Source organism: Salvia hispanica, chromosome 1, assembly GCF_029641045.1.
Source record: "Salvia hispanica isolate PSC_SH4W2 chromosome 1, Shi_PSC_v1, whole genome shotgun sequence".
NCBI classification, from domain to species: Eukaryota; Viridiplantae; Streptophyta; class Magnoliopsida; order Lamiales; family Lamiaceae; genus Salvia; species Salvia hispanica.
This window is the reverse complement of record NC_142692.1, coordinates 46,014,248-46,025,708: the sequence shown is the minus strand read 5'-3', so window position 1 is coordinate 46,025,708 and position 11,461 is coordinate 46,014,248. Positions and strand designations below refer to the sequence as shown.

The window sequence follows — 11,461 nt, the reverse complement described above, 5'->3', positions numbered from 1 at the left end:
ACAATCATTCAAACAATCGCACACTATGTCAACAGTATATTATTATAGCTATGTCAATAGCGATAAATTTAAAATGTCAATAATCTTAAAAAATTAAACAAATCCTTAACTGGAAGGTGATGCTTGTTCTCTTCCGTTTTTTCCAGAATCATTGTTCCTTTCCATCTCTTCCGATTCTACCATCGCTAATCAACAAAAAAAATCAGCAGAAATTGATTTCATAAGAAAACGAATCCAGATGTGTGGTAATACACTAAAATCGAAGCAATATATTTAAAATTTGAATCAATTTCTTAACCTGAAGAAGTCGTTTCAACGACCGCCGATTTGGAATGCCTTTTTCTGGATGCAATCGCCGCTTCAGCTTCAACTATTTCTTCGATCCTCATTTTTCGAAATTAATTGATGTAGAAAACTGACCGAAATCTAAGATTAGGAGATGAATCGCAACGAATAGGAGAGAAGATGCAAAATTGTATTTAGAATCGCGATGAATCGCGACAGAAACTTGGGAGAGAACTTTGAGAAACCGTTCGAGAGTTTTACAGAGTATTTAGAATATAGTTTAAACATTTTAGAACTGAAATGACAAAAATACCCCCTGTTGACATAAACTACAGGTTGTTGACATCGCGCGAATGAGTGGCTGTGGTTGCATCTCAATTCTCAATTAGGCCAAAAAATCTCAACCTAACAAGACCCTATATATATATATATATATATATATATATATATATAGGGGTGTACTAGTATAACAACTAATTTTAAAGTTACAACGTACATCCAACCACGTGCTGCCACATGACACGAAAAATGCAATATTGTATACAGAAAAATGCAATACGCATTTGTAGAAGTTATAAATGAATTTCGGCTGATTGCATTTTTGTTATATGCAGATTGCATTTTTTGTTGTTAAGTTTTGCATTTTAAATATTGACTGTTTAAATTGCATTTTATATATAGACGGATTGCATTTTTATATGTGAAAATGCAAAACTTAACAATAAAAAATGCAATTTATGTGAAAATGCAAAACTCAACACTATAAAATGCAATTTACATACAACAAAAATGCAATTTGTGAAAATGCATATACAACTAGATTGCATTTTTGTGTTTAAAATATTGCATGTTTTGTGCCACATGGCAGCACCAGATTGGATGTACGTTGTGACTCTAAATAAGGGAGCACCCTAGTGCCATGTGTTAAAATGACAACATCTCTTAAGGTAACACCATACCACCAATCCTAGCCAATCATTTGTACACGTGGACGAATAATCAGCTGCCATGTGGCAATCATAAAAATTGCTCAAGGATAAATTTTCGCGGACTGCAATATCCAATACGCTAGATTGCAATTTTTCCCGCCTACAATATCCAATATGCTGGACTGCAATCTATAGATTGCAGTCTAGTGTAGATATTGCAGTCTATCGTTTATAATATTGCAGTCTAGCGTGGTGTCACAGTGTCATTTTGAGAGTGTTGTCATTTTAACGCACCCCTATATATATATATATTTAACAAAAATTAACTATAAACTTTTAGAATTTATTTAATATTATTTAATTCAAATTTTATAAAATGTTGAAGTACTAATATTCAAGTAAAAATAACTACAAACTTTTAGAAATACAAAATTCTTATAGTAGCTCGAATTTAAGATAAAATAACTAATTCTTGTAGTAGTTCGAATTTAAAAGAAAATAACTACAAACTTTGAAAAATACGAAATTCATAAGTTATAGTACATATTAACATCTTTCATCCATCCACAATAAGTCAATAACCACCAAAATTCTTAAGTTCAAACATTCATCCTTTATAAATATCACAATTCAATAATTCATAAGAATCAAGATCTAATAATAATATCATCAAAAAATTCAAAATAATATCACGAGTCAATGAAATTAAAATATAATTAAAAAATTAAATTACATATCTTATATGCTAACTATTAAGTATTAATTAAATTATAGTTAAGAAAATATATTACATTTAATTATAATAAATATATAATTTTTTAATTTTAGAAAATAAATCGGATAAATCGGATAATTCGGGTATACCCGATCGGATATCGGGTAATCCGATACCCGATAATCCAAAATTCTCACTACCTGATCCCGATCCGATACCCGAAAAATCAGATTTTGGGTATCCAATTATCCGACTTTTTCGGGTTTGGATATCGAGTATCCAATACCCGATATCCATTTTGACAGGCCTAGGTGTACACATATGAAATCGTAGTGTAATTGAAACTAGGCCCAAGCAAATTAGTCTACAACAAATATATGGGCCGGACCTCAAAGTAGTGAAAAGCCCAGCCCAAAGTGGTTGGATAGGGGAGGAGGGTGATGGAGGTATCGACAAGGGGGAAGAGAGGAGAGGGACACGAAGCAGAGGTACAGAAAAATGCAGAAATTTCGAGGATTATATTAAAAAAATGCATTCCTCCTCCAATTATTCTTCATTTTCACCAATTGCGACCTATCGTATTCCTCTTCACTCATCCTATTTACATCTCACTCTCCGCCCCCCGCCGAAGCTGGCCGCCGCCATCACCGCCTTCTCCTACCGCCGCTGCCGCGCCTACCCCTATCTCCTCACGGGGAACGCTCTCTTTTCCCGCATGGAGGTACGCAAACCAACACGCACTCTCTTCTTCCTCTGTTTTGAGAATTGTATTTATGTAACTAAGTGGCATAATTAGTTAAAAATGGGCTGTGGATTGACTTGTAAGTGGTTACTGTTCATGAAATGATTGTATCAGGCATCTCATAAATGTGTGTATTGAGGTTTCTATGGTTGTGAAGATGTCTAATTCTGTAAAAATAGATATGATGATAAAAACATGTGATTGTTTTGGATACATTACACTTTGAAGCTTTTTAATGTATTCTCTTATTAGCTTTCGATTTAGAGCATGTTTAGTTAAATAATGAAAACTTCCTTGGCACTCTAGTTGTGCTGGAATAGTGATGGAATCATGTTGTTCACTGTGTTGGTTTAGATTGTGCTTCTAGTTTAACCCGGTCTAAGAGATAATCAGTTCAATTGGCGAATATTTAGATGATATAAAGGCATTTAAAGAGTGCTTCGGGTTGCTGTTGGTACTTGGTAGGTAAAGATGCATGTTCTGCAATAAGCCGAGACGTTTGAGATGTTTGTGCGTAAACCTTCCCGATAAGAAAGTAGCTGTAGAACAATAGAACAATGTAGATTTACTAGAAAAATCAAATTTACTTTATTTGATACATTGATATTGCTCTTTTTGTTCTTTCTCTTTTCATGATTTTGTGACAGGTTATGAGACAGATCTGTGTGTTAAGTCTTACCTCAATATTGTTTTATGTTTCCCAACAGCGGTTCTGGGCTGGAAGTGGTGTTGGTAGGAACCAAGATATGGTGTCTGATTTGCAGAGCTCAGGCGTGATAAGATCGAAGAAAGTAGCAGAAGTAATGGAAACAATTGACAGGGCTTTGTTTGTGCCGCCGGGTGCACAACCCTATCTTGATAGTCCTATGCCAATAGGCCACAATGCTACGATTTCTGCTCCTCATATGCATGCAATGTGCCTCGAATTGTTGGAGAACCATTTGAAGCCTGGCATGTGCGCACTGGATGTTGGTTCAGGTAAATATATATTGTTGCATTTGCTTAAATTATATGAGGTTTCTTATACTACAGTTGAGGTCATTTTGGCCACTTTTTTAGTTATGGTAACTCAATGTTGGTGACAAGCTTGTATCTTTGATGTAAGCTCTTACTTATTTGTCGAAATTTACAAATTAGTCGAGCCTCATGTTGTAGGGACTGGGTATTTGACCGCTTGCCTTGCCCTCATGGTGGGACCAGAAGGGCATGCAGTTGGAGTCGAACATATTCCAGAGCTAGTCGAGTCTTCTATCAGAAGTATCCAAAAGAGTGCTGCAGCTCCCCTACTCAAAGAAGGGTCCCTCTCAATCCATGCTGCAGGTATTTCTTCGTTTCTTTGTACATTTTCAAATCATCATCACATTCATCTACAATAATCACTCGTGCCACTGCGTAATAACAGATGGAAGGCAGGGCTGGCCGGAGCACGTGCCCTATGATGCTATTCACGTCGGAGCAGCTGCATTGGAAATCCCTCCAGCGCTCATCGAGCAACTGAAGCCAGGTGGCAGATTGGTGATCCCCGTGGGGAATGTCTTCCAGGATCTGCAAATCGTGGACAAGAATGAGGATGGCAGCCTAAGTGTCCGGAGCGAAACCTCTGTGCGTTACGTTCCATTGACAAGCCGAGAAGCTCAGATCCGAGGTCCACAATATTAGGTATAGAGTAACGTTGCACTGTAAGTAACGCATCGTTATTTTCCTCTTGTATATATACACTCCGTGTAACATTGATATGCCTTGTATATTCTATGAATAAAGAGGCTAGCTTCCGATTTTTTAATAGTATAGTGTTTATTTCATCGCAGATTTGATTTGGTATATGAGCATTGAGTCATTGAACTTTAGGCCAATAAATGTGTTGAATAGTGCATAACAATATTATCATAGATGGAGGACTCTATTGTTAATATTCAAATCCAAAGTAACATCCGACAAGATTGGAAGTTGGAACCTATTAGACGAATATAATGAACTCAAAATCCCATCACAAAACAAGACATGTAATAATACAATAATAACTAGTTGCTTAGCAATCAAAATCGGCCGCGGGTTTGTCTTTCTAAGGCAGCATTCACTCTGATCGGTCTCCCATCCAAAGTCTGCACCAACAAATACATTATTTCCAATCTGGATACACAGACTATATTAATTGGGAGGGAGCAAAGGGATTTACCTCTCCATCAAGGCTGGAAATGGCATCGTTCATCTCAGACTCGGTGGACATCTCTACAAAGCCAAAACCACGCGACCTACCAGTTTCCCTGTCAGAGACTACCCGGGCACTCACAACCGAACCGTGCTCACTGAAAATCTCCTCAAGCCGGCCGCTATCCACACTCCATGGAAGGTTGCCAACGTATATTCTATGACCGGCCTCTCTTGGAGCACGCTCTGGCCGTGATCCTTTGGGAGCAGCAATATTGACAGTCAAGAATCGGCCGTCCAAATCCTGTTCAAGAAGGGGGAAAGAACGAAAGGTAAACCCTACCGGAAAACCATCAAGGCCTAGAAACTTCGAAACCACCAATAAATCAAGAAACTGGCACAAAGAAACAGAGATACTGATTTGCAAAATCTATGCCACCGGCATTATGTAATGCAGTCTATGAAACTTACATAACGGCTGAACAACTCCACGGCCTTTTCGGCCTCTTCCACAGTGCTCATTGTCACGAAACCAAACCCGCGGCTGTTACCAGACATCCTATCGTAGATAACCTGCACAAAGCAACTGCATAATCAACACAATAGAAACACAACAAACTCACTCACCTCATCTTTATACATAGAAAACTCATCAAATTTATCCTCCCAATCACATCCCATGCTAAAAGGAATCCAATTTCCCCACTCAAACATTAAAGACAATCATCCAAGCATATCAAACAGAGTAAACTCATCCCACCATTTCACATAATAAACGCTTCAAATTAATCCATTTCTGCATCACAACAAACAATCAAGGAAATCTAAACATAACAAACTCATCCATTTTGCATCACAATCCACACCCAACAAAATTATGGAATTAAAAAAAAAAATCTTCATATCCAAAAAAAACCACCACAAAAACCATTAAACAACAAACTCAACCCATCAAGATTCAACCTTTATCCATTACAGCCCATTCCATCAAAAATCAAATTATACCTCAGAAACCTCAACAACTCCAGCCTGCTCAAAGAGCTCACCCAATCTCTCACCATCAACATCAAAAGGCAAATTCCCTACATACACTTTCGCCCCCTCCGGCGGCTGGACAAAGAAAGCCCCCTCGCCCCCTTCTCCTTCGGCCCCACTTTCATCATCCGCAGCCTCATCCCAGTCCAATTTCCCATCAATTTCTTCAAGAACTGCCGGAACATCTTCACCTAGAGCTGACAAAAAGCTTTTCTCCTTCCTTGTGAGGCAGAATAAAGAAGTGAGTGAAAGCGAGGATAAGGACTTGGAGCAAAGCTGGGAATTCGCGGGTTTGTAAGGAATTGAGAGACAGGGGCGAGAGCATGAGATTTTGGATGGAGTGAAGGGCGTAGGGCTTGATATCAACGCTGTAGTAGCTGCAAAAGCCATTGTATTTGCAGAATTTCTAGGGATAGAGTGGTGAAGGGAAGGGGTTTAGAAGGGTTTGTGGTGAAAATGGTTGCACTCGTATGGCTTTCAAGACGAGGATAAGGGTGCCATTCTTTCTATTTATATAATCTAGATATTTAATTATCTTCTTGCTTCTTTCATTTATTACAATCAATCAGATGAAAATAAAACTGTTTTTAACTAATTTAACTGACTAGATTATTACAACTTGAGTATATTTATTAAAGTATGCCTTCGATTTTATTTTTAGTAAGAGAATCTACTTGAGGCTATGTTTAATTAGTTGGAATTTAGATTCACTTGTGTTTCTTTTCTGAAATAATAACCCTTAGTTTTGTCTGTCTTTGCATTTTCATGGAATTTGTAAATTTAATGGCCCAATAAAAAATTTTGAGTTACTAAAATAAAAGTTGTATTAGACGAAATGTTTGCGTCGAGGAAATATATGTCAGAAATGAATGCGTACGAAACTAATAAGTTTTGATCATATTTTATTGGACCCATATCTTTATTGACTACACACGAAATTTTGAGACTTTTTAGGTTACCTTAATTACTTGGTAGTAACTCATTGGCACTTCGAAACTTTGTTTCTAATTTGTTTTTTAATAGAGAAAAAAGAAGCGTTATTGATACTTGGATCACTTATGATAGTGTTAAAATACAATTTCAATCTCCTTGAAACTGCCATCACTATGAAGATAGACTGTGAATAGTCCATTCTCAGAGTTGTATGTGAACTCCTCATCCTTCTTGTTAACCTTGCAAGAACTTGGTTTGATGCTGCAATACCCTCCAAATAATCCACATCCTCTTGTTTTGATCATTATTCTTTCTCCGTCACCAACGACCGCACATTCTTCGATTGCTCCACCGGAGTTGTACATGTTGATCAAGCCAATGGGAGCAAACTCAATGCTACCTTTGAGTGTCTGTATACAATATAATGTTTGTGTTAGTGCTTTTGAATGTACATTATTAAACTTAGGTGAGCCTAAACATGCTTATTTTATTACTAACCTTTATTGGTGAGATGGTGAAGATTTCACATTGTAATAGGCCTAATGACACATCAATAGTTTCACCCTTTGCCACTCTAGAAATTGTTCCAGAGTTAAATGCATACACAACCGAGTCTCCTAACCAGTTTTCCCCAACAATTTCTTCAAGAAACTCTACATCGTTTGGACCTACACGGCCGGAGATAGAAGTGGCCGTGGGGGCAGATGTCTCGACCGGTTCAGACGCTTTCATAGGCCAAGACCCGGCTCCTTGGCAGTTGAAAGCACCTACCACTCCAGTCACCTTGTTCAAGTTCCATATCTTGAGAAGGCTGTGATGTTTGGGAATATCATTAGATTTTCATGTATTTTTTATCTAAGTTACAAAAAAACCAAATTTTTTTTTATTACCTCTTCCCATCCATGACAGGGTCCACAAACAGGCAGTCTCGGGTAGGCCTGCCTGCATATCTAGCCCGAAGCACAGATCCATCAGGCAGAACGAGCTTCCTCAGGATCTTGAAATTGTGCTTTCCCGGCTTATCACTGTATCATTCGATAAAATCAGTGACTTCAAAAACATCGAGTTTCTAATGGATTTCATGAGTTTATTGATCACGTGAGACGAGGTTCTTACCTAACATACACCGGGCAGCCTCCTATCGCCCTTGCTGCACCGTGGAATTCAGCTGTGCTATGATTGCTCTGCATCCAACATATTTAAACAAATTTTACATCTTAACAAGATTGATTTGTTGAAATGTGCTAGCCTAAAATGATGCAAAAAATGCTCACATGAAACATATCCCAATCAGGAACTACAATCTCTCCTAGTAGAAGGCTGTTGAAAGAGACTGATGCAATGTGCAATGTCTGAAAAGTTGGCTCATTAGGCATGAAATCCTCAGATGCTCTAGCTGTGGCACTCCTCTTAGAGCTGAAACATCGATCCAAGCACACCGTGGTCGTTACTTTTAGGCACGATGAACACAATGTAGGGCCAAATAGGGTGCAATCAAGAAATATACCTGAAAATGGAGTCTGAATTGTGGCACATACAGCAGATCAGATTATTCTCTGTGAAGTTTCTGTCTATGGACTCATCAAGAGCTTCATGATACTGTTTAGTGATTGAGACACGGCCACCATATCCGGATCCTAATGTCTCCAACAAATTCTGAACATCAACCTTGACACCATCCACACCGCTACTGGCAAGGTAGCTGTGCATATCGTTGTAGAAGTCGAAAACCTTGTCGGGATCGATTACTCCCACACCGTACTTCTCCAAGCTGTCGAGGGCTATGTCTCTTATGTTACCGATGTTTCCCTGAGACAGAACTGGGTATTCAAGCTTAGGGTTGTACTTTTTCAGAGCCTCAGATGATTCAAGAACTCCACCCCAGTAACCGGCTAAGGCATGCCACATGTACACATACCTAAATCAAGAACAAAAAAAAATGCAACATAACTATTTAAGGATTTTGAGGTTGTTCTTTTGGATTGTTTCAGACAAGAATTTGATGATCTTGGAGCTTACTTTAGTCCATAATTCTCTTTGATGTAATGAATCAGTTCTTTCAAGTTCGTGCTCGAACCATCTGCTTCTGAACAGAATTTGTTGTTCTCTTTAATATCTGTCAATCTTGTTGCAAACCTACACAATCAAAAGCACCACCATTGAGTTATAATCTCATCCAAGTGAACTAAGTTCTGATCATGGGACTTACTGTGTTCCTTCAATCCGAGATTCTCCTTCTTTTTGGAACTCGTTGACTGTTTCCTGCCACCCGTCATCTATGATCAAGAACTTCGGAGAAATCCCTCCTTCTTTGAAACTGTGAAAATGGGATCAGAAGTTTCATGTACAATTTATTCAGTAAAATGGGATTCCATTCATACACCAAGTGTGAAAAAAGGCCTCGTGTTTAAGTGATAGAACCTCTCAAGGCCATCTTTGATCCCTTTTGGGCTGACTTCTGTATAGAATGCATCCCAAGTGCACCAGCCGAACCAATCCAAATGCGCGGGAGCCTGGATTCGAAGCCCAGTTCAACCTCAGATCATACTGTATGTGTGTGTCTAGATGAATGACTAATAGATAACATACCTTCTTGTTTTCTAGATGAGTGAATGTACCCTTGTGTTTGGACAGAATCCTAAAAAAAAATGAATAGTTTCACAAAGTCAAGGAATCTGATGCCTGATGTCTAAAACTAAAATCTTGAAAAAGAAGCTAAACATACTTGATTGAATCCTTGATCAATTCAAAAGGATTATCCCCTGAGTTAACAAACACTCCCTCCATTGCTTGTGCAGTTTCAACACCAGCATCACCTTATAGAAAGAGCAACAAAAATAAAGAAAAAATCAGAACAGAACATCAACCACTACTCGAATGGAACAGTCGAAATAACGTGCTTTCTTGAGATGAAACCAACCACTTTGGTAGCAGAATTGAAGCTCATTCAATGCAGTCCCCTGCAAAGTAGTCCTAAAGGCTCCGTCCAGAACAGCCAGCACGAGCACGTAGAATCTCTGCCCCGTTGCAGGAGCTTCGTCCTCCACCACGCCTAGCACTGAATCCTCCCCTACCTCCAACAGAAGCATCTGAGTCTCCATTGGAATCTCACTTGCTGATCTCCCAACCCGCGGTATCATCCACCAAATCTTCGCTATAAACAAACACATAAACTTGCAATCCCTATTGATATAAAAAAAACAAGAAGAAAGGAACAAGAAGTTAATCCCCTTCATATCCTAGAAATGTTGATCATAGCATGAAACTGTGAGACCATGAAACTCACTCAAGAATCCCAAGATTGATGACATGGCAAGAGCTTGAGGTGGGGGCCTTGGCCCCCACAAAGGCCGCACCCGAGCTTGCTGGTGTGACGACAACGTTGTCTGGCACTCCAGTTAAGACAACCTTGCCTCTCACCATGAGGCAGCCATTCTTAACGACCGGAACTGCTGTGATCGTCATTTTTCACAAAGGATTCTGCGTTGTTTCTCTCTTCTAACTGAAAGAAAACAAGAAAATCGCCATGAAAATGTACACACGCATAACACAATGCATGAAAATAAGTCAATGGGATGTCAAAATGTTACCTAACTTTTGTAACAAACTTACAAAATGTAAGAGGAGTGAGAGAGAAACACCCAAATGGAGTGGTTTTATAGCAAAATCTAGGCATAAGCATCCAAAACATACTTTAAGAATACCATAGGCATCGACGAGCAATAGAAATTAATTTAAGAGAATGGAATTTGTTGTAATGTGGAAGTGAAGATGAATAAAATTTTTGTTGATGATACATGGGGCCATCCCAAGCTTAACTGACATGGAAATGAGTCAGCATTTGTAATATTTTTATTTCATATTTTATACTACTAAGCCATATTCAACCTTTCCACAGTTTATGGAGCCACAATTGACTCCATACTTCACTAGTTTCATTCGAAACAGCCATATCAAGAACAAAAATGAGAGAGATAGAGAGAAAAAGTAAATACGAGCTTATTTCTTCGAATAAGTTGATTTTACAAGATTCTTTGAAACAATATATTGGTCGTCCTGGATCAATGGCATCTTACCAAATCAGAAAAAATAAATAAAATTAGATATGCTATAAAAGCAGTGGAAACACTGAAAATGGTTATATATATGTGCCATGTTTTTCTTTTTGAAGCATTTAATCACAAGGTATTTAAGTACGTACCTACCAGTTATAGTTTTGGGGCTCTGAAAGCTACATTTTTATATTCTTTGACTAAATTTTACTGAAGTCGTCGTATCATTATAAATTATGGTTAGATATTGAGACTTTATGTCAAAATTTTGTGGTTGTATATTTTATTTTTCTAGTATTTTTATTTTTTGTTGTGGTCATATATACGACCAAAAAATAATTTCTAGATTTGAAAATTTTATAGTAATAATCTAGTTCAACATATACAATGTTTATGCAATTTGAACTTGAACAAATCTACTAGCAAAACATGAAATTTTCACCCCATGAAATTTTATTGGTGCCATAGGTATCTATTATTCAAAAAATACATAAAACATGTCTTTTAATTTTAATATAATGACAAATATACTATTGATTGCGTGGGGTCATAATCGGAAAATTATAAAGTTGACTAGCCACCAAATTAGATGCGGTCATTAATCACATGCTTAACCCTAATT

At 37.8% G+C, this 11,461-nt stretch overlaps 3 protein-coding genes across 4 annotated transcripts; 1 reads left to right on the top strand and 2 right to left on the bottom strand.

Annotated features, from left to right (window-relative positions):
- The first annotated feature begins 2,443 nt into the window (after positions 1-2,443).
- LOC125222190 (protein-L-isoaspartate O-methyltransferase 1-like) lies at positions 2,444-4,454 on the top strand. Of its 2 annotated transcripts, none has more exons than XM_048124684.2 (4): positions 2,444-2,650; positions 3,379-3,649; positions 3,827-3,991; positions 4,074-4,454. In XM_048124684.2, the coding sequence occupies exons 1-4, from the start codon at positions 2,459-2,461 to the stop codon at positions 4,328-4,330; spliced, it is 885 nt and encodes a 294-aa protein (XP_047980641.2). In that variant the 5' UTR covers positions 2,444-2,458; the 3' UTR covers positions 4,331-4,454. The 2 variants fall into 2 exon arrangements, with proteins under 2 accessions (XP_047980641.2, XP_047980640.2); XM_048124683.2 differs by having other exon boundaries at positions 3,319-3,649.
- Positions 4,455-4,552: 98 nt separating this feature from the next.
- LOC125222191 (28 kDa ribonucleoprotein, chloroplastic-like) lies at positions 4,553-6,344 on the bottom strand. The gene is made up of 4 exons (XM_048124685.2): positions 5,825-6,344; positions 5,291-5,392; positions 4,848-5,123; positions 4,553-4,773 (listed from the first exon to the last, which is right to left on the bottom strand). Exons 1-4 carry the CDS (start codon positions 6,242-6,244, stop codon positions 4,708-4,710), a joined length of 864 nt encoding a protein of 287 aa, XP_047980642.1. The 5' UTR covers positions 6,245-6,344; the 3' UTR covers positions 4,553-4,707.
- A 507-nt stretch (positions 6,345-6,851) lies between these two features.
- LOC125221799 (putative galactinol--sucrose galactosyltransferase 2) lies at positions 6,852-10,513 on the bottom strand. The gene is made up of 14 exons (XM_048124058.2): positions 10,378-10,513; positions 10,074-10,289; positions 9,708-9,970; positions 9,513-9,603; positions 9,377-9,425; positions 9,209-9,300; positions 8,997-9,104; positions 8,807-8,923; positions 8,295-8,705; positions 8,062-8,203; positions 7,904-7,971; positions 7,678-7,812; positions 7,286-7,598; positions 6,852-7,197 (listed from the first exon to the last, which is right to left on the bottom strand). Exons 2-14 carry the CDS (start codon positions 10,250-10,252, stop codon positions 6,922-6,924), a joined length of 2,244 nt encoding a protein of 747 aa, XP_047980015.2. The 5' UTR covers positions 10,253-10,289; positions 10,378-10,513; the 3' UTR covers positions 6,852-6,921.
- Positions 10,514-11,461: the final 948 nt, after the last annotated feature.